Below are 26,826 nucleotides of genomic sequence, written 5' to 3'. Positions count from 1 at the left end.
AGCGCATTCTACTGCCGCCTGCTAAGTTCTTACAATTGTCAGTTCGATACATTGACACTTGTTTAGCTTTTTTTATATTTAACATAAAGGTTAATTTTTTATTTTATTTTACTGTTTGAGAAACACGGTTTAATTTCGTGGCTCGAACAGGACCATAATATGTACAATCAAGAGATTGGACAGAAAATGTCCAGGTGAAGTTTTGCCTCGGAGGGATGTCAGGACGAATTATTTAATACAAGAAATGGTCAGTATTTTCTATGTTTGTTTTGTTTTTAAAGTTGTCAATTTTTTTTTTCAAACAATTAGTCGAAAGGTCATCAGTATTTTATCGTACGCTTACATGGAAGGAAGTTTTTCGAAGCAAAACTTGAAAAGTTTTGTCAGTTTTTTAAGTTCAAATCTTTATCAAGCTAATTGTATTTTCATTTTGAACTTATGAGTACTGTACTAGGCTCATTTGATTGCCACCTGCTCTATTCCCTGGTTTTGTTCAAAATAAGACTTCTTTGTAATTTAGTTAAGCAAGGTGAACGCTACAGCTTAAAAAGCTTGATAATTCCAAGGAAATTCTACAAAAATGATTAAATATAACAGGATTTAAACAATACTCATAATAACTGAAAAACAGTTTTTAAAAACGGACTAACAAAAGTTTAAATGTTCATTTTTTATTATTTTTATTATAAATGGGTGATCAATGATCCATGATGGTCTACAGAAGTTTAGGGCCATGGAAAGTCACGATCAAAAAAAAGGTAGTGGTCGACCCTATAAGTAACAACTAAAAATGATTGTTTCATTGCTCTACCCGCATTACGGAACCATCATTTTAAGGCTTCTTTGGTCCTTCACCTTAATGTAAGGGTGAGCCTTAAACATTAGAAAGCTTCGTGATATTAGCCTAGTCTCTAGACATCTCACATCAGGTGCGCTACTACTGTTGATAAATCAGCATCTTGTTAGTATACTTGAACAACTGGAGCTGTTCTCTTCTCAGAAGAGTGCCAATTTTGTTTATGGAAATCAGATGATAGGTAGAGTGAAGAACGCTTTGCTTAATGTGCCATACCTGAGTCACAGCCTTTCCAGACTGTCGGTTATGGTATAAGGTGGAGCCAACGTTGATTATTGTACAGAATGGATCTTTGACTGTACTAAGGATTGAGGAAATTCTTCTGGAACTGTGGTCCCATTCGCTCTGCAAGGTTTATTGGGCACAACTTTGTGTTAATCATGATAATGCTTGACCACATGTAGCTCGAATTGTCACCCATTACTTGGTGAATATAATGTTCATCACAATGATTTCAGCATGTTCTCCTGATATGAATTCCATAGAACACTTATGAGACATGTTAACGAGATAGATTGGAAATACTAAGGTTACATTGAAGAAGTTCTGGAAGCTGTAGGTATACTTGTGTTCATGCTCGATTGCATGTAGCTCGAATTGTCACCCACAACTTGGAGAATGTAGGAATTACCACAATGAATTTGCCAGCTGACATGAATCCTATAGAACATTTATGAGACATGATAGAGATCGGTTAGACATCGTTTGCACCTCCAATAAGCATTGAACATCTTCAAACCACTCTTGTTGTAGAACGGGATTCTGTTTCATAAGAAGAAATCCACTCATTTATTTACTCAATGCTTAGGCGACTTAAGCCGTTCCACGAGGCCAGAGGACGTAAAGCATGCTATTAAAAACAAAACTATGTAATAAATTATTAGTTAAATTTTAACCCTTCACTAAATGATTTTTCGGTTTTTTGGTTAATTTTCTTTCAAACCATCATAATTAAATATTTTTTATTAAAACTCATTAATTTCTGATCTTGTTTAATTTGGTTTACATTAAAATAAGTATGTTGTAATTAATATAATGAAAAATACACACAACATAACATTACACACATAAAGATGGCCCCAGATATGTAGGATTCGCCGAACATCTGCCAATTTGTGCCAGTTGCCACCAATGACAACTAGTAGGGATGGGTGCTCGGTTATTCGCCAAGCAACAATAGTTGGTGCTTGCCTTGCTTGGCTAATTGTTGTTTTTCTTGTCCACTTCAAAGTGCACGAATATTTGTAAAGTAGCTGAAATCAAAGCATCCACACAATCGTAAATCGACTGTACTGTATGGATATCGACTGTAATCATCAATCAACACTGCTTTTTATGATTGGTTGTACAAACTACAAACCCCACATGTATGGATACATAGGCATGCTTGTTGAATGCCAAGACAAGCATCTCGAGACTTAGCAAATGTTCAGCAGAAATCGGCATTTGGCGAATACCGCATGTCTAGAGCCACCTTAACACCAAACTATATTTAAATGTGAGGTGTTTAGTGACCTTTAGCGCCAATGATTATTTGGAGATCGTGAGGTGTGGTCTGGTATATACTATATATTTATACAGTATATACTATATATTTATACAGTATATACTATATATTTAAACTGACGAACAGATTATCTTGGTTTGTACTACCAACAAATATATATTTTTTGATCTGTTTAGATGAGTTGGTAAACCTTTTTATCATTTTGATTATTTACACTAATCATTGACCTATTCGTGGTTTGATTGTACTTATAGCTTGAAGCACTGGGTAGGGCAAATTATTTTGTTTCCTTAATGTGAGTGCACATGCGTTAACTGTGGACTTGAGAAGCTCCGAGCACTAAATTTTTTCATTTAATAAGTTTGCAAGGAACACAAGGTCAATCATTCTTCTCCTTTTTCTCTAGGGTTACATTGCAGTCTGTTAATGTAGGGTCATAGTTGTGGGGTTCTCTAAGAATCTGAAATTTAATTGAGATTAATCTCAAAAACTTATTTTATATTCTCTCAATGTCTTCTGAGTGGGATGAGAAAGATGGAGATCAGATTACACTCCCATATAAGAAATTTGGACCTAACAAAATAAGTACTTCATAATTTCCTCAAAGTCTAAAACTGTTTTTATAACAAAGCCTAATATTTTATTTTTGAGTTTACTATTTTGTAAATGTGTGAACAAAAATATTAATTATTGAGCCATAATTATTCCTAATTTTTTAATTTCTGTTAATCTTTTATTTAGTTATTTATTTAAGTACACGTTATAGGATTTTTTATTCTGTTTAAACATTACACTTTTACATTTATTTAGATTTAAGACCATTCCATTTGATTTGAATAATTCACAGAATGATTTTATGTGTTTTTGTAACTGTAATAATATGTTATCCTTATTTCTGATTGTTATTTAGCCTTTAACATCTCCTTTACCACTGCCTGAAAAAGATGTCAACGAAGACATCGAAAGACGCTTGTGGATCGGAAACTTGGATCCAAGAATTACTGAGTGAGAATCTATACATCATCTAAAAAATCCACTTCGCAAACCATGATTTTAATTAATTCACTTTGTCTTCCTTTTTCTTTCAATGGGTTTCAACTCGTGAAAATCCTCCAAAAATATGGACAGATTGATAAGTTCGACCTGCTGTATCACAAAACCGGCCCACAGGCAGGTCAACCGCGAGGTTACGCCTTCGTTACTTTTGTTGACTCGATGAGTGCCAAGCATATGATGGCCGATCTCGACCGTAAAATCGTTGGAAACAAGATGCTTTCAATAAAGTGGGCTCACAACATGGGAAATGTAAGTAATAAACATTCATTTTGACTTAAACATGCAATGTAAACATGATAAATTCTTCTAGAATGACTTTACAAAGCAGAAAAACGATATTTCAATACCAGCCCTAGGAGTGAGAGACGAGAAAAAAATCAAGTAAGCTATTTTATATGAATTTTCTGTTTTATTAAATAGTGAGAGAATTTTCATTTTAGCCGACGTTCTCAAATCTTGGCGATCGAGTCAAAGCTCAGGATGATGAAAGAGCTTCCAGCAGAAGAGTTCCAGGTCTCAAATTTGCCGTCAAGCTCTCGGCCGAGCATGTTTAACATGAATTCAGTGAAAAACAACGGTACAAAAAATCTCAAGCTAAGAAGTCAGAAAGAATACACGGCCAAGAGGAGTAAACCATACAGAAAATTATAACAAATTATCCGACCAGAAAGAGAGGATACTTTTACTCAAGAGTGAAACTAATTTTCTTTTGTGATAAATAAATAATTTATTAATATTTTCTGTGTAAAAAATATAAAATTAAAAAAAAAAGCCCCACAAATATATAACCTGTCTTTCCATGTTCTGTAATGATCTTAAAACAAAACTTTCTTGACCAATTAAAACAATAAATTAATTGTTTCAACGTCAAAAAGTTTTCTTTCCATTCTTATGTTTATTATAAAATTTATTTTCATCATTTTGTTGACTACAAGTGCCAGTGGTTGCAATGGTTAAGGCGTTGTCACAGCTACTCAGCACTTAGGGTCCATATAGCCTCGTAGTTGAACTCTCCCCCCAAAAAATTATCAAAGCAGGGCATTTTTTAGCCAAATCAGACCCTTTAAAGTTGCGCAGTATGGATTTCTCAATATCTCAGCTGAATCAGGAATTCTTCAAATTTGTGGAAAAATTGGTGCAGCTGGTTGCATAGTTACTTTCATCTCAAATTACTTCTCTTAAAGACATGATTTCTCCATACGATCTGTAGGGTGATGAACATGTGGTTTGATCTGAATAGCAGTTAGGACCTGCGCTAGCTGTTCTGGATTCGAATCCCCGCAGAGTCCGTGGTTTTTTTAAGGATTACTGTATGAAAAATGTATTGTAAACTGGTTTGACCCCTCGTCCAAGTCACCCAACTTGTTTGTTAAGCTCTCCTGTATGACTGGAATTATTTTGGAGTTACAGGAGTTTCTTTAGAGGGGGTTTAGTTAGGGTGTTATTTTACTTAATCGACACACCATTTCTTATGATAAGACAGTGAAAAACTGAAAGAAGAAACCAGAAAGGAGAAGCAGAACAAAATAGTTGGAAATGGAATAAGTACTTTTAAAGTTTTCCATCAGAATTAGTACTGGGTTGAATGTTGGGAACTTCAAATTTCTTGGTAGTTTCCAGGTTAATTTGAGGATCAGTTCCTCTGGTTTTAATTTTCCTATGAAAGCTTCCTGACATTTTCGAACAAGCTCAAAGCAGCACATTTTAACATGGAATTGTTACACATCACAATATCACATACATGTTTCAAAACACATACATCTGCCTTTAGTACATCAAATGTATTAAAATTTATTGCCTTAAGTTGGTGCTTAGATCTAATTTTTTTTCAGCTTGGCCTCTGAATGTTTATTTGTGTGTTAAAAAGTCTAAAACTTCACTGAGCTTCATAAAGTAAATTGAAGTAATTCCTGTCAAATGAAGGATTAATGTTCAACTACCTAGTGGGTGTCACTGACGAGGGATCAACCCACTTTATTATAATTTTTCTAAATTAATATTCCAAGATTACCAACCCAAAACTGCTAGATTGGCGAATACAAGTCTGTGGCTGTAGCCATTTTTGCCACTGTTTTCCCCTTTATTTTGGACGAAGGCAATACAAGTATCACCTTACAAGATTGGAAAAGAAAGAAATTTCAGAATGCATGAAATAACTCATAATTATAACCGGTACTTGATAGGGAATTGGAATAAACCAAGAACTAAAATTCATAATGCGTTAAGCATTATGCCAGTCTTTCAGGCTTACAACTTTACTGTGGCTGTTGAACATGCCAAGGCTGACCATAATTAACAAAAGAAAGCCAAATACTCAGTAAACCAAGTAGCCTAAAAGCAACTACCTCATCAGTAGTAAGTCACCGTTTGGAATTGCATCAAGGCCCTGGCAGTTATTGAGAAACAACAAAATTGCCCTTGTCTGGGTACCAGGGCTCACAGAGATAATATAAATTGACCAAGGAAAGTTTGATGAGGACATCTGTCAGCTCTGAATCCTTTGTGGCATACCAAATCACCAGTTGATGACTACAGGTGTCAACTAATTGTCAACATCCTTTTCAATTAATTTTATATTAAGCTTTTTCTTTATCTTGGGTGAATATAAAAATTTCCAAATGGCATTTGGATTTTGACGCAGAACCTGGCCCTAGTGGTTTATCTCAAAAGACCAGCTTCCTTATCATCTGCCATATTTGTCATGTATTTAGAATTAATTAAGGTTTTTAGTTGAGATAAAAAAGTCAATGGCACGAGCTGGATTCAAACCCACGATCTTTGGCTAGACACGCTGCTGCTCTACCACTTGAGCTATCGTGACCTCGATCCACTCGGACACTAACCTCCCATCTCAACCACACCTTTTGAATTTTCCCTCCTTTTTGCCATTTTTCACCTCACTAAAGCTCTCCGTGGCCATTTCATTTGTTGCCGAGAAACAAACAGATTACACGACATTTGAAAAATGGCAAAAAGGAGGGAAAATTCAAAAGGTGTGGTTGAGATGGAAGGTTAGTGTCCGAGTGGATCGAGGTCACGATAGCTCAAGTGGTAGAGCAGCAGCGTGTCTAGCCAAAGATCGTGGGTTCGAATCCCGCTCGTGCCATTGACTTTTTTTATCTCAACTAAAAACCTTAATTAATTGTAAGATATTAATTGGTCAAGTGGACCATGAAACTAGTGAATATAACATAAAAATAAAACTGCATATTGACTTTTTCTTACAGAGTAAAAATGTTATTTTTGGAATCGGCCAATGCAGTCTCCTTTACTTAGCTCCATATAATCTATTTGTCCTAAACAAAGAAAAAAACCAGGTATATTACAACCTAGTAAATTTATTTACAAATAAAATACAAAATCTAAAGTTTTAATTGTTTTGTTAATTGTTGCTAGTCTTTCTTGTTAATAAACTTCCCCCTCATGTGTTCCGGTAGAGGTACTATCCTAGGGCAGGGTACCTGCCCAGGTAACTCGCAGATGCAATGCCTCTGGCATCCGTAGCCAAAGTTGGCCGGGTTGTCTTTCATCTCTTTGGCTTGCTCTTCGGAACGAAGGACTTCTTTCGATTTTCCTATAACTTTTAGCAGATGCTCCATAATGTCTTCTTTCTTCTTTCCGAAAATGTCCACGAGCATTTCATCTCCAGTGTCTGTAAACAGACGATTTAAATTTTAATTATGTATTCTCATAGGTTTTTTTTTTTTCATCTTACCAAAATAAAAACGAAGAAATGGCGTAGGCGTCATGTTTTTAAATGTGATTATTTGTACATTCGGGTTCCTGTACTGCAACTGTGGTAAATACCAGAATGCAAAATCCCTGGAATGATTAAAATCATGCTGAAACAATATCATGGTAGGGAAAAACTAGCTGCTGGAAAACTAATCAAATCATAACAAATTCTGATCACAATAAATACCATTACAAGATAAGATTTTTAAGTGTCAGATGAGTTTCAGCTTCTCACCATCTTCAGCGGAAGGTTTTAACATTAAAAACTGAATAGGGAAAGCATTTGCAAGACTGACAGGCCAAAATAGCAAGGATGGGTAGAGTAAAAGTTTACATATTTTACACAAATTAATAAGTAAAAAATTAGTTCCTACTGAATACCTGTGGGTTTCAAGGGGGGGGGGAGGTTTCTAGTCGCAAAATAATGCTGTAGCCCAGAGAGCATGGCAAACTCTCTAAAGCACAAGCTGTAATTTTATACTGGTGAAAGAAATTGCCAGTGGGCAAACGGTGGGTGCGCAATCAGTCTCACATGAGTCAGTGAACCACATCTTGTGTGAAAAGATTGGGGACAGAGCATGGCAAAAAGAACTATGGGGACAAGCAAGTCAGTTCCAAGCCCACAGCTTGCTATGGGGTTTGGATTCATAGTTGTTCGATGGTGAGGCTCCTGGTGGGTAGTCAGGGTTTGATGCTGTCGTTCAAGTAGTGTTATTATTAGAAAGCTTGACCAAACGGTGGTTAGCATTCTACTTAAAACGAAAGCTAGTGCCAGCTTGTTCAGAAGCTCTTAGCTAAGGAGTCCCTCTTGGGTGCTAGTCAGGCACATCAATGGAGATTAGCCTGTCAGAAGGGGCAAATGGGGAAGAACCTCATCTTCAGCCATTTTTCTACTTGTGAACATACGAGGTATCATTCTCTCATAAGCAGAATTGTGTCATCTCCTCCTTATAATGATAAGGCCAGGTGCAGACGAAAAAGAACCTCTTCTCTCAGATGATGTGACCACTACAGGGAAATAATGTCCCATTTGTAAATATGTCGAATGCTTCTTCCGGGCCGCTGGATTCGATCCCGGGACCTTTATCTTACATTGATGAATCACTGTCTCAGTGCCTTAACCACTGCCGCCATAAAACCCTAACGTACACCTTTAAAATGTTCGATAGAGGCAAAATGAAAGTTTTCACCCTGACTACTCTTTTCCTTTGAAAAAATCACTGTGAGCATGATACAAAATTGTTTTTATACCTTCAAAGGAGAGTCTAATTGAACAAATAAAGAAAGTAAAACTGTTCTAACAATTGAAGAACAAATATATGTTTGAAATAACTAGTTATTTTCTTCTTTTTCTCTTACATTTTATGCCTTCTGTCCAACTAAGTTTCAAGTTTCAGATTCAGCTAGAATTGTAAGTTTATTATATTTTAAAAGCTAGGATTCTCGATATATGCAGAAAAAACTGTCAGACAGCATTTTATCGTTATGAAGAAACCAGTTAATGTCTTCTGCAATAAAAAATCTTAATAAAATGATAAATCAGTCAATCATCACTGGATGGCTGTTGATCAAACTGGTCATAAATGTTAACAGCACACTGCACTGTAAAGTGAAGATTTCCTTCTATGTTATGCTTGAAAAATGGTCCATGAAGTCACATAGAACAGCTCAAGTCATATTTGCACAAAAAAAACCACTTCAAACATACTAAACAAGACCAAAGTAAATTCTTGTTTTGCGATGAGTAATTTTAGCCTGAGAGCGAGCCTGGATAAAAAAAGAGAAGAGCGATGTACTGAAATATTTTCATTCCCTGTTAATGAGTTGTAGGAAAATGACCAGGGTTATCTAAGGAAGCACACATCGACTCAATCATCGCAGAAGGCATGGATCATTTTCAAAAAATATTTTGACTTAAACAAGATCAACTTTTAACAACTCAATTAATATTCACATTGGTATTAATGTTCAAACATACCTAGCACCTTCGTGGTGTTGTCCAGAAGTGTTGTAATTAATAGAACATATTTTCACTCCTTCCTTGAAAAACAGCCTTCCCTTTTCTAAATACTTGAGGGTCCTCCTTACAGGAGCCGGCCCTTTCATAAAAGGCATTTTAATTTATAGCGAATTGTTATTTTCTATAAATTAAACAAATAAAACTTTGAAAGGAAGGAGGTAACAACTGAAAAAAACTGTTAGTATAACACTAGTACACTACTCTTGCTGTAGTCTCGTTGGGGTTTTTTGTGTTTTATACCAAAGTGGGAATTTCATTCTTTATTCCCTAAAAAAATATTTTAAAAATATTTTTGAAAATTAAATCTATAACAACATTTATATTTAATATTTGCTCATAGTGTAGTATTTAATGCCGGCACCGCTATAGATTCAAAATGCCATGTTTATTATTAAGTTCAAAATATTCGTGTAAAATGTAATATGTATTTGGAAATAATTGCTTCTAAAAGAATCTATATTGAACCTTAATATATCTGTATATTCAAATTGTAAAGTATTTTCTGTGATGTGCTATGGCGCTTCAACTTGTGAAATTTAAAATTTATGATTATCTTGCAAATTTTCAAAGATTTGTTTTACATTAAAAAACATCATTTTTATGTTATATATTTTGAGAGATTAGAGTCGAACTTAAAGAGTACTTTTTTTTAGAGAGAGAGAGAGAGAGAGAGAGAGAGAGAGAGAGAGAGAGAGAGAGAGAGACAGACAGACAGAGAATAATAGTAATTATTAATAATAAAATAATACTAAAAATTATATAAAGTGAGTTTGGTTATATATCATTTTCATTACAGTCAATTCATGTAATTTTTAGAAAGTAAATAATTATAAATGAAATAGTAATTTAAACATAGAATTTAAATACATATAATATATTATGCTTTATAAAAACAATATCTTATTTATGTGTATTGTTCTCATAAGAACTAATAGCAAAAGGAAAAAATGCACAGACAAAATTGGTAGAGAAATAATCTAACAACATAAATTAAAGTTGAATTAGAATTTTTTTTATAAATTACAATTTTATAATTAAAATAAATTTTCTACATCCTTTCCTCAAATATTTTCTACAAGAAGAATACTTTCTTTATGAAATAATACATTTTAATGATTTACCTCATTTTCAGGAGTTAAGATGTTGTCTAATTTAATACTATCATCTAGCTTTCAGGAATTTGTAATTTTGCAAAGAGTTGTTTTCTAAATAAGTTTTAGGATTTATAGTGGAGAATTATTTGGGTCATCGAATCTTCATGACTTTTGATACAGACAAAACAATGGGGACAAGGGTATAATTCAATTTTGATGAATTTGTTAGGTAAAGCCTGGGAAACTTTTTGTTGCTGTTCTGGCTTGACCTATAACCTTTATGTACATTCAACATACATTTGTTGAAATTTGTCAATTTCAGTGATATAAACCAGCAAGTACAACACTATGAGAAATAATTTGTTTGTTATATATTAAATTATTATTTGTTAAATTATTCCAATTTTATGAGAAATATATAAAAATAATGCTTAAAAAGCATTAAAATGTGTACAGATATTCACATCCTTCAATTGTCAAGCAGTTGAAGGCTTTGAACTTCATCTTCAATCCAAAGTTAGCCCGGGAAGCCTAAAATATCTGCAGCATCTGGGAAAACGTAATTTGATAAATCTGGGGCCTGCATCATTACATGAGGGCATTGAAGAAAATGAATAGGCTGACAATCTATGACAGTCAGTTTGGATTAATATTATTTTCATTAGAAAATTTATGTTGTAGGGCTTCAAAAGTTTTTTTTATTGTATACTGAATAAATGTTGTTCAAGATGTCCTATGAGACTGAGAGACATAATATATAACGTACATATGTATATCACATTTTGTTCCTTTTTTAATAAGTATTTTTATTTTAATTATTACGGTCAATTATGACTACTAAATGAATATATAGATTAATTTATTTTTATTAAAAAATTGATGGTGTAGGGCCTAAAAATTTTTTTTTCCATCTGTTTACTGAATGAAATGTTGCTCATAATGTCCTTTGAGATTGAGAGACATATTATATAATGTATGTATACCACCTTTTCATACTTTTTTAAGAAGTATTTTTATTTTAATTATTATGGTCAATTATGACTTTTAAATTCACATATAGATTAATATTATTTTCATTGGAAAATTGATGGTGTAGGGCCCTAACTGAAGGTTTTGCTAAATCAAAACTTTTTTTCAACTGCTTACTGAATGAAATGTACTTTTTTTTCGTATCCATTGCATTTGTGATTTTCTATGTTATATAGGATATTTATTAATTTCATTTCTACTGTCCGTTTATTATTATTATTTTTTTTACTTTCCTAGTTTATTGAATGAACGATAATATATTTCGACACTGATGTATTGTTAAGTTAAGACTAATTTATTGAAAAATATTTTTTTTTAAATTGTTAGTTCGTTTTTGAGGAGGGGCTCAATGGGATCCATGCGTTCGTGGGGAGCGCTCGTCCCCGTCACAGCTGGAAGCAAGCGCAACTTGGAAGCAAGACGAGCAAGTTCTCAGCTGTCAACCATCCCCCACCATTGCAGACCACTTAGGGACTCGGGAAGTCGGGACAATTTTATCTTCGCCTTTCATCCGTTCACGAGTAACGCACCGGTCTCGTCTTTATCTAGTCATGTTTTAATCTTCGACACTTAGGCCGAGACGTGTTCCTCTTTTTATTCCTCTCTGCATCCGTTATTCGAGGCCAAAAAAAATGCTGAACAACGTCCTGAGGGACAGAGGGATCCTGGCGTTGATCCTTATCAGCCACATGACTTTCGAAGCGACCCCGGCATCCCCGGCCCACATCCATACCCATTCCCACTCGTCCCATTCCAACAAGGAAAACACGAAAGAAAGGATCGAAGACGGTCTCGGGTTCCTGCCTCGCGACCGGGGCCACATAGTCGACGGCGAACACCACTCCGAATTTGACCACGAAGCTATTTTAGGTATATTATTATATATTTTAAACTTTAAAATAACTAATTAATTTATAATTTCGTTAAAAATTAAAGTTAAATATATTTAAACAGGGGTCGCCGAGCCCCAGAGGTCGTTAAACCGTCTTGCCGGTACTGGGCACCAAACTAGAACTTTTGTTTTGGTAGTAACTTTTTAGTACGAAATTTTAGTTCATTCTTTTTCCTTTCCAGAGCTAAAATCTCTTTAATTAGAATACTTTTGTTTTATTTTACCCCTTTTAATCAAATATGAAGAAAGAAAACATTTTGGATTGGCAATAATCAAATGTCAATAATTAAATGAACTCAAAATAAAAATTACTTAAAAAAAAATTGTTTATTAAGCTACAACTGTTCAGGCGGAGCTTACAGTAGAGAATGATTAAAGATTACAATAATATGTATAGTAATCAGTGACCTTAATTAATGCTTATTCGGAGATCGTGATATGTCGTCTTGTGTGATGTAGGTTTAGAAAACAATTTCCTTTATTGTGCCAACTTTTTGATCATCTTCACAGCACAAAGTGTGTGTTTTCTGTGTAAGCGTTGGCACAATAAAGAAAATGTTGTCCTATACCTACATCACACAAAACCACATCTCATGCATAGCAAGAGAAGGGTTTTTTAGATTAGTTATCAGAAGACATATTGTCAGCAGTGTCGGATTACAGGTTCCTTTCTTGTAACGACTCCTTCCTCAGGATGAAAGCTGTTCTCAGCAATTCACTATTTTTCATGGTCCGCTTGACCAATTAATATCATTCAATTAATTATGGTTTTTAGTTGAGATTAAATGTTCTCAGCGTTCAACCGGTAGCTTGGGGTCCAATTTTGATGTTGTGGGATGTTTGCTTATCTCTTCTGTTTGGTGCTTAGTCGGCTCTGATGATAACCACTGTTTTGTAGAGGTTGATCAACATGTTGGGTTTTTTTTTCTGATGAAGATGATGATGATACTGCATATCTTCTGTAATAAGGTTTATTCAGCCAACCAGTCTGTTGTCGGGGTGAAATACCACGAGTTGTTCTGGAGTTCCATGTTGTTGAACCCGGCGAATTAAGAGTAAAAATTACTTTAAAAAAAATTATATATATATTAAAACTACAACTGTTCAGATGGAGCTTACAGCAGAGAATTATTAAAGATTGCAATAATAAGTGCTTATCAAGGGAAGAGGGTTTTAGATTAGTTGTCAGAAGACATATTGTCAGCAGTGTCGGATTACAGATTCCTTTCTTATAACTAATGATATAGTATAAAGGTTGTTTACACAAACAGGTCGAAGTTGGAAAGAGCCATGTTAGAAAAAAATCAATTTTCACAACATAGCTTCAATATTGTACACTGATGGATCAAATAAATGCACCACCCTTAAATTATAATGTATTGAGGTTTATTCATATTTTGCTGATATAGCATAAAGGTTGTTTACACAAACAGGTTGAAGTTGGAAAGAGCCATGTTAGAAAAAATCAATTTCCACAACATAGCTTCAATATTATACACCGAGGATAAAATAAATGCACCACCCTTAAATTATAATGTATTGAGGTTTATTCATATTTTGCATACTACAAATTGGTTCGGTTGTACATATAAGACATTTAAAAATAAAATGTTTATTACCTATTCTAAATTTAAAAAAATTCAATGAATTTTTAATTAAAGTTTTGGTTGAGATATAATGATAATAATTTACACCTCTGACACGAATCACATCCGTTAAATGGCTTTGCATTCCTTGGAAAAGATTTCTGATCAAATCAAGAACAGCTGTTTTCAACTCTTTTAAGGTGTTAGGACCTGGGTTTCGCTGTTGTATTCGTCTCTTAAGTTGGTCCCAAATGTCTTCAATCGGGTTCAAATCTGCACTTAGAGTTGCTCACACCAAGCACTCATTTCCAACTTTGTTCAGGTAGTCATCCACAATACGTGCTCTATGAGGCCGGGCATTATCCTGCATTAGCAAGAATCTCACTGATGTGGAGGCAAATGGTGCTATATGTTCTTTGATTATGCCTTGAAAGTAGCTCTGTGAAGTTCTTGCACGACAATCAATTCTGTGCATCCAAGGAATTGCCACCGAGAGCATCAATGACCCCCCTAACAGAATCCCCTAATCCACAATCATCTACCGTACGACCTGGTAATAATATTCTGGCTGTTTTAGCCATAACCACTGACTTAATTAATATACCCAGGATGTTATTTACAATAATAATAATTCTATTTAATATTAATAATAATATTTATTATGTTATTATGTATTTATTTATAATAATATTACAGTTCTAATAACTGGACATCCATCAAGACCAGAAAATGTTATTCTCCCCGGCATTATTCCAGAAAATAATTGTAATAACTGGACCTTCAACAAATAGACACAGATAATTTTTAGAATTTTCAATAAAAAATTCTCTTTTAAGTAGAACTTGATTACAATTAAATTAACAAATCAGGATTTCACAAATTATGATGCGCAAATGCGCTTCCTGGTCAGTTCTCAATTCATTTAGTCATTTCTCAGATTGTGATTGTGACAAACTGATATAGAGATGAGAACAGGGGGAAAATTCTTTCCGTCAGAGAAAAGGTAGAAGTCATAAAATCAATCATGGAAGGGTAGTATAGATCATATATCATAGATCATATATATAGATCATATATCATAGCTAATTTTGTGTAGTTCTACAAATGGAAATTAATGGATGTCTTGCTTTAAACTTGTGTATAAAAATCGTTGTTTGCAATTCTGATGGTTCCATTTTGATGATCATTTTCTGTTTTCAGTAGATTAATTTTGTATTTCATTTACAACTTTATTTTGAAAAAAAAATGTTGTATGGTTTGCAGTGTCTTTGATGTTTTTTCATTTGTTTTGTCCTGATTAGGTGTAAACATTGGAGGGCTGTCTGTAACATTCAAAAATGCACAACATTTACTGGAATTTTAATTTATTATATAACAAAAAGTTGTTTTATTTAAATTCTTAATAAACCATATCTTATTCTATATAGTATTAAAAATTGAGTAATTTTGTACATTGGAATTAGATTTAATAATGTTCTCTACGGTAATTTAAGCATGAAAATCTGTAAGGATCGTGTCAAGGAAAAATAATTTTAAATTATTTCCAAATGCACAATGCAATTACTAAATAATTTTAAGTTTGCACAGAACTAGTTTAAAATAAAAGACCCAAATAAGTAATTACACTGGTGAATCTATAATGCTGAATTTACTGGGGTATGAATATGGGCATGGACTCAATCTAGTGTTTGTTTTAATTTGAGCAGAATATATAAAAATAAAATCTTATCATGTCAGATAGCCTAGAAATGATCAGAGGACTGAATTTGCAAATCAGCTTGAAAAAAAGTTCTGGTATAGTCCCAAACAAGACAAATTGAGAACACAAAAAGATCCACCCATCACTGCATTTAAGTGCAACACAAAAATTAAAGGAAATGAGCAAGGGGAAGGACAGATCAGCAATAATATAGATCATCAAAGAATGTATTAAAGCTGAAGAGTGAGAACTACATTTCTCACTGGACATAGTCAATCCACATTCTCCATATAATATTTTAAAAGTAATACAATTCATATATGAATTAGGGCACTATTTTCGCTTAATTTGACACTAATAGTGAATTTGGTCATGAATGATAATTAAGTTTGTTGATTTATTTAATGAAAAAACAAATTGCACTATCATTGTTTTCATAGCTTAATTATATGTGTCTAATGATGTTTCTTTTAAAATTTTATGCCATCAATATTTATATTTGAAATTTTTTCAGGGAGTGTAAAAGATGCAGAAGAATTTGATACTTTATCGCCAGAAGAATCGAAGCGAAGGCTCAAAATCCTGTTGGTCAAAATGGACTTAAACAAAGACAATTTTATTGACAGGAACGAGTTGAGGGCATGGATTTTGAGATCATTTAAGTACGTTGATAACATTATCTAGTTATGCCTGGTTGATTTTAACTAATTATCCTGTATAGAAAAGTATTTATATTTTTTTCTCTCTCATAGAATGCTTTCAGAAGAGGAATCCAATGACAGATTTGAAGATGCTGATGAAAACAATGATGGGAAAGTTTCATGGGAAGAGTACAAATCTGATGTATACGGCTCTGATGAGGATCTCGAACATGAGCTGAATTCAGAGGAACAGACTGTAATTTTTTTGTTACAACGATCAATTTTAATGAATAAAGCATTTAATTAATTGTTTTGTTGTGTCTTAGCTGTTGAAACATGACCAAGTAATGTTTAAAGCTGCCGACAAAAATAATGACGGTTTTCTTGAAAGACACGAGTTTGTACCATTTTCCCACCCTGAAGAAAGTCCAGAAATGTTACCGCTAATTCTCCAAAACACCTTGGAAGAGAAAGATACAAACAAGGATGGAGAAATTGATTTTCAGGAGTTTGTTGGATCGAAAGGTTTTCTTATGTTTTATAATTATTTTGATTAAAACTTGTTTTTTATTTACTTATACATTTATTTATTTTTTAAAGGTGAAATGCATGATAAACAGTGGCTATTATCAGAGAAAGAAAAGTTTGACAGTGAATATGACAAAGATAAAGATGGCAAACTTGGGCCAAATGAAATTCTTTCTTGGGTTGTACCGAGTAATAGGTAGGCAATAAAATATAATTGTTTTAATTTTTATTGATTATCTTCACTTAAAATTTGAAGTATTACATTAAATTGATATGAAATTTATTGTTTTAAAATATTAAATGAAAGGGATTACGACTTTTTTCTGTTGACAGTCTAGAAGTATTGAGAACGTATTAACCGAAATTTTTATTAACATTGTTCTGTTTGGTTGGTGTCTAGCGAAATAGCCGAAGAAGAAGTTGAACATTTGTTCGCATCATCGGATGATGACCATGACAATCTGTTGTCATTTGAGGAAGTCCTCAAAAACCATGAGACTTTTGTAGGAAGCGAGGCAACCGATTATGGTGAACATCTCCACAATATTCACCATTTTGAAGATGAACTGTGATCCACCTCATTATGTAAGCATTTCCTTAATGATTTTCAATCTTTCTAAGGGATAATTTGCAACAAAAAAATCATTTTACAGGTCATCATTATTAAATTTTTAAGTTATGGAGGATTGTTTCTATGAAAGGAATTTTTGTATTTATGAAACACAAAGAATAAACCATTGTACAAAATAAATTATTGCCATAAACTATTGTATTGTGTTATTTTTTATTTATTAGAATAGTATTGTGAACTGTTTTTGTGTGTTACCTTTAAAAAATAAATTGTTTGCCAATTTTTGTACTACTTAATGAAATAAAAGGTTTTATTTAAATATGGGTATGAACTATAAAACCTGATGAATATATCGTATATAATCTGTATCCAAGGGGTTAACACGTCAAAAATTTAAAAAATGCAAGATCCATCCATTTAGCTTTAAAAAAATATATGTACTTTTTTATAGCCAAATGTTTTTTCTGGTTGGATAAAAAAATGTAGCCAACATATGGAAAATTAAAATCTTTGAAATATGTGTTCTTGACTATATAAAAAAAGGTGATTTATTTTGAGTTAGAATCGATCCTCTTCTTGTTGTTGTAAAACACGTGATTTCAGGTGTGGATATGATATAACAAATTGCTATAACATATATGCTGGATTGTTACTGCAAGGTAAAAAATAAGACAAATTGTAGCAAAAAAATGGGATGAATATTTGAAAGAAAGAGAAAAATGATATCTATAAACTCTGATTCTGCTGCGTCATGTGATTCTGATGTGACAGTCCTGCGTATCAAAAAACCAGACAGGAGGAAGAAGAAAAAGTCAAATTGGCAAGAACTCAGGGAACTGAGTTTGCTTGATGATGGAGAACACCTGAGGGAGTCACCGTCTCTGGTAAACCTGGTGATCGCCGTGGGAGGTGATAAGTTGATGGAGCATGAACAGAGCCGAGAAGAACAAGGCGACACACTACTGCCACTGTTCTCTTGGGATTCTTCTCCAAGTGACAGCCTAAGCTCTTCCGATGCAGACGATGGTGGTAGAAAAAATGTCAAGTTAAAGAAGAAGTACAAAGAAGCAAAATGTGAAAAGGTAAAAGATCATCCTGAAGCCACTAAGGGCCAGGTCAAAGAAATCAAAGATGACCAGATTAAAGCGAAAATTCTGTCTAATGATCAGAAAGAATGTGAAAAAACTGAGTCAAATTGTGATGCAGAGTCCACGTCATCAATACAACTAGATAAAGAAAGAACGATCAAATCAGCATTTAGAACATGCTTCCCATTTTTGTTCAAAAAACTGTAAATGTATTAAATGCATAAAATTTCTTTTTATACATTTAATGGATAAGCTCTGTCTGATTATTTTGTAACAATAAACTGAATTGACATAATCATGTACTGTTTTATTTGATAAATGAAGTTAATATTTAATACGCTAATAAAAGCTTGTATCATATTGCCATTTAGTATTTATTCCTTTACAGCAAAATCATTTACTTATATTTTTTAACAGAAATTAATAGATGCTTTAAATAATGTCTAGATAGTTTTTTTACAAATCTAAATACTTTTCACATAAAAAATAAAATCTCTAATCGAGTTTTATAAAAATAGGGTTTTTTATGTCCTTAGAAAGAGATTTGAAGAAATACTTTTGCATATGGTATGCTTCATCATTAATTTAAATAATTATAAACATAAAAAAGTTTCATTACAAAGATAAATTATAATAATGTAAGAAAATTTACACCTCTTAATAACTAGCATGTAGTTTACATACATATGTTTAAAATACAATTTTCTATAAACAGCAATGTTAAAATTTTCAATTTCAATTTTCTATTCAATTTTTAGATAAACAAAACTAAATATTTTACCTAAGATCTGTTTTAGTTTAACATCTGTTTTATGAAACTGTTTAAATTAATTGTAATAAATTGGTGCAGTCACTAGTTCTCAAGTTTGAGGTAGTTACATTCTCTCCAAGTATTCCTTAGTTGTAATAAAACCAAAGAAATATAATTCTTAAAATAAATAAAAATTCTCAAATGAATTTAAATCGTAATATCTAATCAAAAATAAACAAATAATTGTTTTATTCGAAAACTAATGTTTCTGCTCCTTTAGCTCTTTTCAATACGCCGTCCCTTTGTTTTTCGGCTTCAAAACAGTCTTCTTTGCACTTTAAAAGTCTGAAATAATAAAAATATTTTATTTTAATTGCGAAAATTTTGTAATTCTCGATCAGGCTAGTTACGTTTCGAGGTTGAACCAAAGATCTCTTTGCTTGGCCTTTTTCTCCTGTTGCTCTTTAACGATTTGCTGCTCTTCCCGAAGTTTTATATTTAATTTTTCAGCTTCTGCGATCTTGTTCATCATTTTAACCCTAAAAAATTTACAACAGTATGTATAATTCTGTGTTCAAACATATATTTGCAGTAAAAAAGCACCTGAGCGATGGCCTGTCCTCTGAGATGATTTTCCCTTCGTTTTCTGCTCTTTCGAGAAGAGCTCTCATTATATCTGTTTTAGCTTCGAGTAAGGCAGTTTGTGACTTATCCGTCTCCTCTTCCCTGCTTAATTCCTTCACCTCCTAGGAATCCACATAAAAATAATTAATACATACACATCACTTCATCAACTTATCATTACTATTTTAATACTGACATGTTCAAGTTTTGCAATTGAAGCACCTAACGTAGCTGCTTTTGTGTCGTAACCTTTTTTTCTTTCAGTGTACTCTTCTAAAACTTCATGGTACTGATCTTTTGTCTGTTTTAGCTCTATAAATATATATATTTATTTAATGTGAAAAATTCAATATATTAATAATGTTATTTAACCTTGAAGCTGGGGTGCAATTTGTGCTTTGTGGGAAGATATTTTATTGTTGATGCTGTTAATCTGCTGAAGTAATTCCTCTTTTGAGATTCCTTCAAGGTTTTCATCATTGCCTGGATCTATCGGCTCTGCCTTTAGAATTATTTTAAAAAAAGTTTTTTTAATTTGAATGAAGAAAGTGAATTTATAAATATTTTGTATATTTACTGTGGGTATTGATTCCAAATTTTGTTTGAGAATATCAAGGGTACGAGCCAAAACCCCAGATTCCGCAACTAACGAGGAAACCTGCGCTTTTTTTGCCTTGTACAACGTGCTCCTCACTTTCAACTTAGCAACATAATCTTTGTACTCCTTTTCTGACAAAACTTTATTATCACTGTGTTCATCTTTTCTTGCCTGATATAAAGAATCATTATAATAATTACAACAAACGAATTACATGACATGAACCTGAATTTTCGCCTGAAGCCTGTCAAGTAGAGTTCTGGCTTCTGTGAATTCTTCTGCAGCCTCTTCTTTCCTCCTCGCTATGATTGCTGCTTGCTGCCTAAAAGGGGCAAGATGATCTTCAGTGCCTTCTTTGGCAGCGAGTCCTCTCTGAGCCAATTCGCTGACTTCCTGGCTAATCGCTTCTATCTGAAATTTTTATTTTATTTTTAATGTTATGATTCTGTTTATTTATTTATTAGTTATCCAGAAATCGTGAGATGCAGTATTTATTAGTGTTTACTAGCAAAATTAATATGCAAAAGAAAATTTTCTTTCCTTTTGTTAATTAATTTTCCTAGTAAACCATAAATAAATAAATATGTAATTAATGTTTAGAAAATGTACAGCTAGCATTTTTGACTAAATTCACCTTTTGCCGAAGAGTGTCAATGGTGGCTTGAGTTGGAGGGTGAGAGTGTGCTATCCGTGACATGATCTCAACTTCTTTACGTTTCATGTCAAGCTCTTTTGGCAATTTCTCCGATCCGATGTACGCAGTCATTCGTAACTCTTCTTCGAGGCTTTTAATCAGCCCTTGGGGAGTTGTGCCAAATCCTGCTTGCCTTATTTCCGTCAATTGCTGACTTAGACGAGCTGATTTCTGCTGAAGCTGTTGCATCAAGTCCATCTCGTTCTGCCTTTGTTGGATGAGCTCTTTCTGCCTCTCCCTCTCCAGCCTAAGCCGTCTGGACGCTTCCAGGACTTCTTCTTTGTTCTCTAAATTGTCCAACTGAACTTCAATGTAAATAATTGTTCTTCACAGATTAAAATGTTATGCAGTTACCTTTCTGGATAGTCTTTCAATTTTTTTCACCACAATTTCCTTCTCTTTTTCCATGGCTTCTATATCAGAACGGAGTTCGGATGCAGAGAGGCCCCTTGCTTTAAGAGCAGTACTCTCTTTATGCGCCAATTTAAATTCTTCAATTAGTTGTTCATACTATTAATTAATTAAAGGAAATTAAACATCATAGTTTATAGAAAAGGAGTGCAATAAATAAAGTCCTTAAAAATGACCATTCTAAGTTTAAGCTAAAAAGCCATACAAACACTTCAATTAAGAATAAAAAATAATTTATTAAAATTAATTGTATCTAGACTCCAGTCAACCCTGTTAATTGTATTTTTTAATAACTTGAAAAGCAAAAATAAATTTAAAAAATTTATCTAAAATCTTAAAATCTTTTTGTTTTGATTCTTGATACAGTTTATTTGTTTAAAGACAAAAGTATTTTGCTGGCTTAAATTAAAGAGAAATTGTTTGTTAAAAAGTTCGTATTGAATCACGAAATAATTAAATGATTTTATCAAATAAAAAAATGAATAAACCATAATAAAACACCTGCTCATAAAGTGTTGCAATGTCAGTATCTCCAAGCATTTCTGTTGGAATTTCAATTTTGACCAGGTATTTAGCGAGATAAGCTCTTTTCTTTAGATCTTCCAAATTTTTAAGCAGCCAGGCTAGAATTGGATGGATAACATGTTTTTCACCTTGGACGATTCCTTGCCGGAATCCAACACTTAAAATGAGAGAATGTCACCGTCAGGCAGCTTAGAAGCGATATTACACATGAAACATTCTTACGGGTCAGAGCCTGGATCATATTTAAGGATCCTTAGCATGGACAGCATCCTTATGGTGGTCTCTTCCGGCTCTTCGCCCTTAATGTCAACTTTATTGTTTTCATCGATAAGGGACAAGACATCGTTCAATACCTGCAATGCGGTTCATTAAATAATCTCAAACAATCGACAACGGAAGATTTACCTGCAAGAGTTGTTCTGGTGAAAGTGAGTCGAAGGAAATCAAGTTGTAATTTTTATTGAAAGGAGGCTTGTTCAACTGTGCAATAATTTGCTTTATAGTTTCACTCATTTTTTTGACAAGGATTAAACGGATTCAATATTCAAACTGCCTTTTGACTGCTAACTTGTTGTAACAACCACCCTAGCAACAATGTTTGTTGTAACAACCAATGTCATTCACTATTTTTAATCTTTATTCTTTATTTGTAATCATCTGAGAACTAAGAACCCACTACACAGTTGTTTTAAAATAATATTTTGGACATTTTCTAAATAACATTTAAAATAATTAATCAACTAATTATATATCATTTTTACAAACAAAATATAAGATTTTTTTATAATGATCAAACACATTTATCCAAATTATGATAACTATCTGACTTTGTTAGAAAACTAAAAGACTTACCAGCCAGAACCAAGACTAAAAGTAATTCAAGAGGGAGTTAAAGTCCAACAACCAGTTATGTGTCACTCGACACGAGGGGTCAATCCACGTCAATTCTCAATTAAAAGGCCATGGGCTGTGCCGGGATTCGAACCCAGAACCACTAGTGTGGCAAATACAAATCAGGCACCTTAAACACTCGACCACCGCAGTCTCCTAGAACCAAGACTAAGAAGAGCCTAATATGATTATTTTCATAAAGCCTTTCCATTAACTAATTATATAATTATACATAATGTTCTTATTAGATGAATTATTGAAATAAATCCACTAAAAATAGTTCAATTTACCTTTTTTCACATGCTTGAGGGGGGAATCTTTATAGGGGACTACAATGGCTGAGATGTTAGGGCGTCCAATTCTCATATTTGCCATGCTAGCGGGTTCAAATCCCAGCATACCACATGGAATTCCATTATTTGATATAAGTATTTTAATGGTTTGATATTAACAGGTGGGCATTTGGACGTTAAGCCTTCCTGTATGATAGGAATTACCAGGTAACCAGAGAAGTTTGTGCGGTTTTTAATTTTTTGTTGTTTTAATGTCGTTAAACAACAGTTGTATTTACTTAGGAGGATTAAGTCTTTTCATCAAGAGGATAATGCTCAGTTCATAAAGAAAATGTGTACTAAACAGTTTAATGTAAATTATAAAATATTTTCTTTCTCATGGCTTCAAAACCTATAATTTGTGTGCTTATTGTAAGAATTTTAGCTCCGTTCTAGGGTGGGAAACTTGTAAAATTGAACAGTTTTTGGTGATGAAACAATAAGTAAGCCTACTGTGGTTTAAAAAGTGAAAACTCAACCAAACTCAAAGCATCACCTTTTGTTGGTGAATATTTGGTTCTTAATTCAATTGTCATTTGGTAACAGCCAATGGTATGACCTCCTGGTGTTGCTATACAGGATTTTTATCAACCGGTCAAAAATGCCTCCAATTTGTTAATTCTACCAGAGCATGGTTCATCTTCCACCTGCTCATACCCAGAAGCAAACTTGTTGGCAGTGAACCTCTTATTGTACCTACTCATCACTGAATGCAGTGCAAATTTTATGAGCTGCTTAGGCTACCATAGTACCAAGTTAAAATTCATATAATAAACACATACCAACTACAAGTGTTGAAGTCATGGGAAAGAAAATATTCTTTAAATTTACAATGAACAGTTCAAAACACTTTTTATTTATCAACTAACACATGAACTTTTCTAGTTACGTGGTACTTACTTTTTCTATGGTTGGGTATTTTTATATCAAAATTATTTAAAAAAGGTTATGAATGCAGTCTTTCTTGAAATTCCTTATTTTAGTCTACTGTATAAAGTTCTTGTATACCACGTAGTACATCCTATATATACGTATATAAGAATACAAGTCTATTTTACATAGCATTAGTTTGTAAATGTACCTAATTCTTTTTGCTTTACCTGACTCCATGATTGTGAAGCCAGTGAGTCATGGTTAATTAAAGGATCTCGAGAAACTGCAGCAATGTATAAAAATATATAAATTTATTTCAGAATATAAATGTACAATGGAAATTATATTAAACATGTTCACTTCTTTGCACAAAAACATCGCCAGGTTTAGATATAATATTGAGAGATTCCATGTAAGGAGGTAATATAGGCCTCTGCACCGGATCCCTTTGTTTGTACTTCTGCGGAAGGGACAAAGGGTATGCTGTATCTGAGTCAAAACTGCTCAAATCTCCGCATGCCAAGAATGGCACGATAAAAGAATTAACTTCGTTGGCCTTCATCATGTTAACAGATGTGTTTTCCAATATTGGGTTGACCATATTAGGGACGTAGCCTTTTGGGGGGTTGTATCCTTCACAGAGAGCGAACGCTTCAATACTAGAGTTCCTAGAGCTCTTCGGTTTCACCATGGTGACCCTTTTAAAAAAAATTCTCAACTGCGAATAAAGAAGGGAAACTTCTTTACCCCTGAAAATCTTAGCGACGAAGGTACCATCAGGCTTTAGAATATGCGTTGTTATGTTGAGAGCAGCGAGGAGTAGTTGTGACTGTATGTATTCGTCAATGTCGTGTAGGCCGGTAACATCAGGTGCACCGTCGCAGACCACAAGATCCGCGAACTCTCCGTGGAAGTGTTTTATAATTTCTTCGGCTGTGGTTTTCTTGGTGATGTCTCCCTGGATCTGAATAACTCCTGGTAACGGTGACATCGCCTGAAGATCCACGGCGACTATCTTGCTCTCCACGCCTGGAACACAGAGCTTTTTGGCCAAAACCTGACTCCAGCTCCCTGGAGCGGCACACAAGTCCACAGCTTTTGTTACTCCTTTAAATATGTTGTAATTCTCGTCTATCTGAAGTAACTTGTAAGCAGACCTTGCCCTCCATCCTTCCTCTTTCGCCAGTCTATAATACACGTCTCTTTTGTCTTTTGATGTCTTGCCCATTTCTTCAACTGTGAAGGGATTTTTATCACATCGTCATACACTTACAAATAGAAGGTAACAGTCTATACAGAAATAAGAAAACACCACCTATTGATTACTAAACATACTCACAGCTTTATAGAAAATCCACTAGATTGAATGTAATTGTATTATACAATGTATGTAAATTGGATAATTGTATATATACACGTATTTTGTTCTTTTAGTTTATCTAATAACACAAACGAAGCTTTCAGTTTGTCTGCGTCCCTTGTTGTTTAACACTTTCTTAACATTATTTATGTGGTAACAATTAATGTTAGCATTGAACATTTCCTGTTTTTTGAATTGCAATAGTCGATCAAACGACTGGAAAAAAAAATGTTAGTTTAACATGTAATATATTTTTTCTTTAATATTTGTATGATAAACATTTTTTATATATTTGGTTTTAATTGTTTAATTATTCTAGTTTAAACAATTCAAATAGCTCAATTAATTATACTTTCTATCTAAGGTCTTGGTTGAGGTGAAATAGTTTGTGTCATTAGTGGGGTTCGAACTTTGCAACCTTTGGCTCAATAGCCGCTGCTCTAACCACTTGAGCTATTGTGACTTCAAATGGTTAGAGCAGCAGTGTATTGAGCCAAAGGTCATGGGTTCGAATCCCGCTCTTGACACAAACTAAAATTATTAATACAGTCAATTATGACTACTAAACATACATGAAAATAATTCAAATAGTTTTACACTACAGTTGGTCCCAGGACATGATCCAAAACCTGGATCTTGGGTACAAGGACACAAGGGAATTTTGGGTAACAAAAAAGTAGACTGGCAGAGGAAGATATATAAGACTATATTCATTGAGAGGCAAAAAAAAAAAAAAAAAAATGGCCATCCTTAATATTTTTAGTTATCTCTTAATTATATTCTGGCAGCAAACAGAATAGTTCAGTTAAGTTTCCAAGAAATCAAATCAATCTGTGCATGATTGTACTAAAATCTAGTTGTAGAAAATCTGTGTTTGGATAAAACACAGATGTTCTATTATGGAGTTCCATAGCTTGGACAGTACTACTTTAGACATTAAAATCTAGTTTTCGGATGAGTCAAGGTTTTGTTTGAGGTCTTCTAATGGCCAAGAGAAGGTTTGGAGAAGAACAGGAGAGCGTTACATAACATTTTCACTCGAGAGTAGCTATGGAGGCAGTGTTATGGTCGGGCAGGCATTTCTATGAAAGGTCGTAAAAACTGGATCTTCATCAAGGGGTCCCTAACAACTGTATGATACGTTGAAGATGTTTTATTAGTAGTTGTGCCTTATATGCCACTAATTGGCGATGGTTTTATTTTTACGCATGGCAATGAAAGGCCTCACACAGCAAAGATTGTTGATGACTTCTTGGAATGAGCTTCAATTCAATGTTTGGAGAGGCCAGCATGTAGCCCCGACTTAAACCCTATTGAACACCTTTGGGTTGAGTTGTCAAAGAGGGTAAAAAGTCACCTAGTGTTGCTAGAGAAAGAAAGTTGCAGCATCGGTTGGCCGATCAGCAGAGTTCTTATGTATCAAGAGCATGTCAATATGGTCCTCGGATGATCTGACTTGCAGAAG

General features: G+C 33.6%; 5 protein-coding genes across 5 annotated transcripts; 2 read left to right on the top strand and 3 right to left on the bottom strand.

Annotated features, from left to right (window-relative positions):
• The first annotated feature begins 25 nt into the window (after positions 1-25).
• LOC106670602 (probable RNA-binding protein 18) lies at positions 26-4,190 on the top strand. Its single transcript, XM_014401092.2, has 5 exons — positions 26-247; positions 3,274-3,368; positions 3,455-3,668; positions 3,730-3,800; positions 3,860-4,190. The coding sequence occupies exons 1-5, from the start codon at positions 245-247 to the stop codon at positions 4,068-4,070; spliced, it is 594 nt and encodes a 197-aa protein (XP_014256578.1). The 5' UTR covers positions 26-244; the 3' UTR covers positions 4,071-4,190.
• A 2,547-nt stretch (positions 4,191-6,737) lies between these two features.
• On the bottom strand, positions 6,738-9,365 carry LOC106670603 (probable 28S ribosomal protein S25, mitochondrial). The gene is made up of 3 exons (XM_014401093.2): positions 9,133-9,365; positions 7,135-7,241; positions 6,738-7,071 (listed from the first exon to the last, which is right to left on the bottom strand). Exons 1-3 carry the CDS (start codon positions 9,267-9,269, stop codon positions 6,812-6,814), a joined length of 504 nt encoding a protein of 167 aa, XP_014256579.1. The 5' UTR covers positions 9,270-9,365; the 3' UTR covers positions 6,738-6,811.
• Positions 9,366-11,698: 2,333 nt separating this feature from the next.
• Positions 11,699-17,533, top strand: LOC106670656 (reticulocalbin-2). The gene is made up of 7 exons (XM_014401174.2): positions 11,699-12,167; positions 15,989-16,136; positions 16,227-16,371; positions 16,442-16,640; positions 16,716-16,839; positions 17,044-17,228; positions 17,297-17,533. Exons 1-6 carry the CDS (start codon positions 11,930-11,932, stop codon positions 17,213-17,215), a joined length of 1,026 nt encoding a protein of 341 aa, XP_014256660.1. The 5' UTR covers positions 11,699-11,929; the 3' UTR covers positions 17,216-17,228; positions 17,297-17,533.
• A 1,754-nt stretch (positions 17,534-19,287) lies between these two features.
• On the bottom strand, positions 19,288-22,581 carry LOC106670674 (intraflagellar transport protein 81 homolog). The gene is made up of 12 exons (XM_014401195.1): positions 22,311-22,581; positions 22,128-22,258; positions 21,882-22,062; positions 21,324-21,479; positions 20,910-21,269; positions 20,501-20,686; positions 20,255-20,446; positions 20,050-20,179; positions 19,874-19,989; positions 19,657-19,799; positions 19,464-19,592; positions 19,288-19,398 (listed from the first exon to the last, which is right to left on the bottom strand). The coding sequence occupies exons 1-12, from the start codon at positions 22,416-22,418 to the stop codon at positions 19,302-19,304; spliced, it is 1,929 nt and encodes a 642-aa protein (XP_014256681.1). The 5' UTR covers positions 22,419-22,581; the 3' UTR covers positions 19,288-19,301.
• Positions 22,582-24,295: 1,714 nt separating this feature from the next.
• LOC106670601 (putative tRNA (cytidine(32)/guanosine(34)-2'-O)-methyltransferase) lies at positions 24,296-25,304 on the bottom strand. The gene has a single exon (XM_014401091.2). It carries the CDS (start codon positions 25,227-25,229, stop codon positions 24,348-24,350), a length of 882 nt encoding a protein of 293 aa, XP_014256577.1. The 5' UTR covers positions 25,230-25,304; the 3' UTR covers positions 24,296-24,347.
• Between the last annotated feature and the right edge of the window lie 1,522 nt (positions 25,305-26,826).

Source organism: Cimex lectularius, unplaced genomic scaffold (genome assembly GCF_000648675.2).
Source record: "Cimex lectularius strain Harlan isolate CLEC.00 unplaced genomic scaffold, Clec_2.1 scaffold58, whole genome shotgun sequence".
Lineage (NCBI taxonomy): Eukaryota > Metazoa > Arthropoda > Insecta > Hemiptera > Cimicidae > Cimex > Cimex lectularius.
This window is presented reverse-complemented; position numbering and strand designations above follow the sequence as displayed.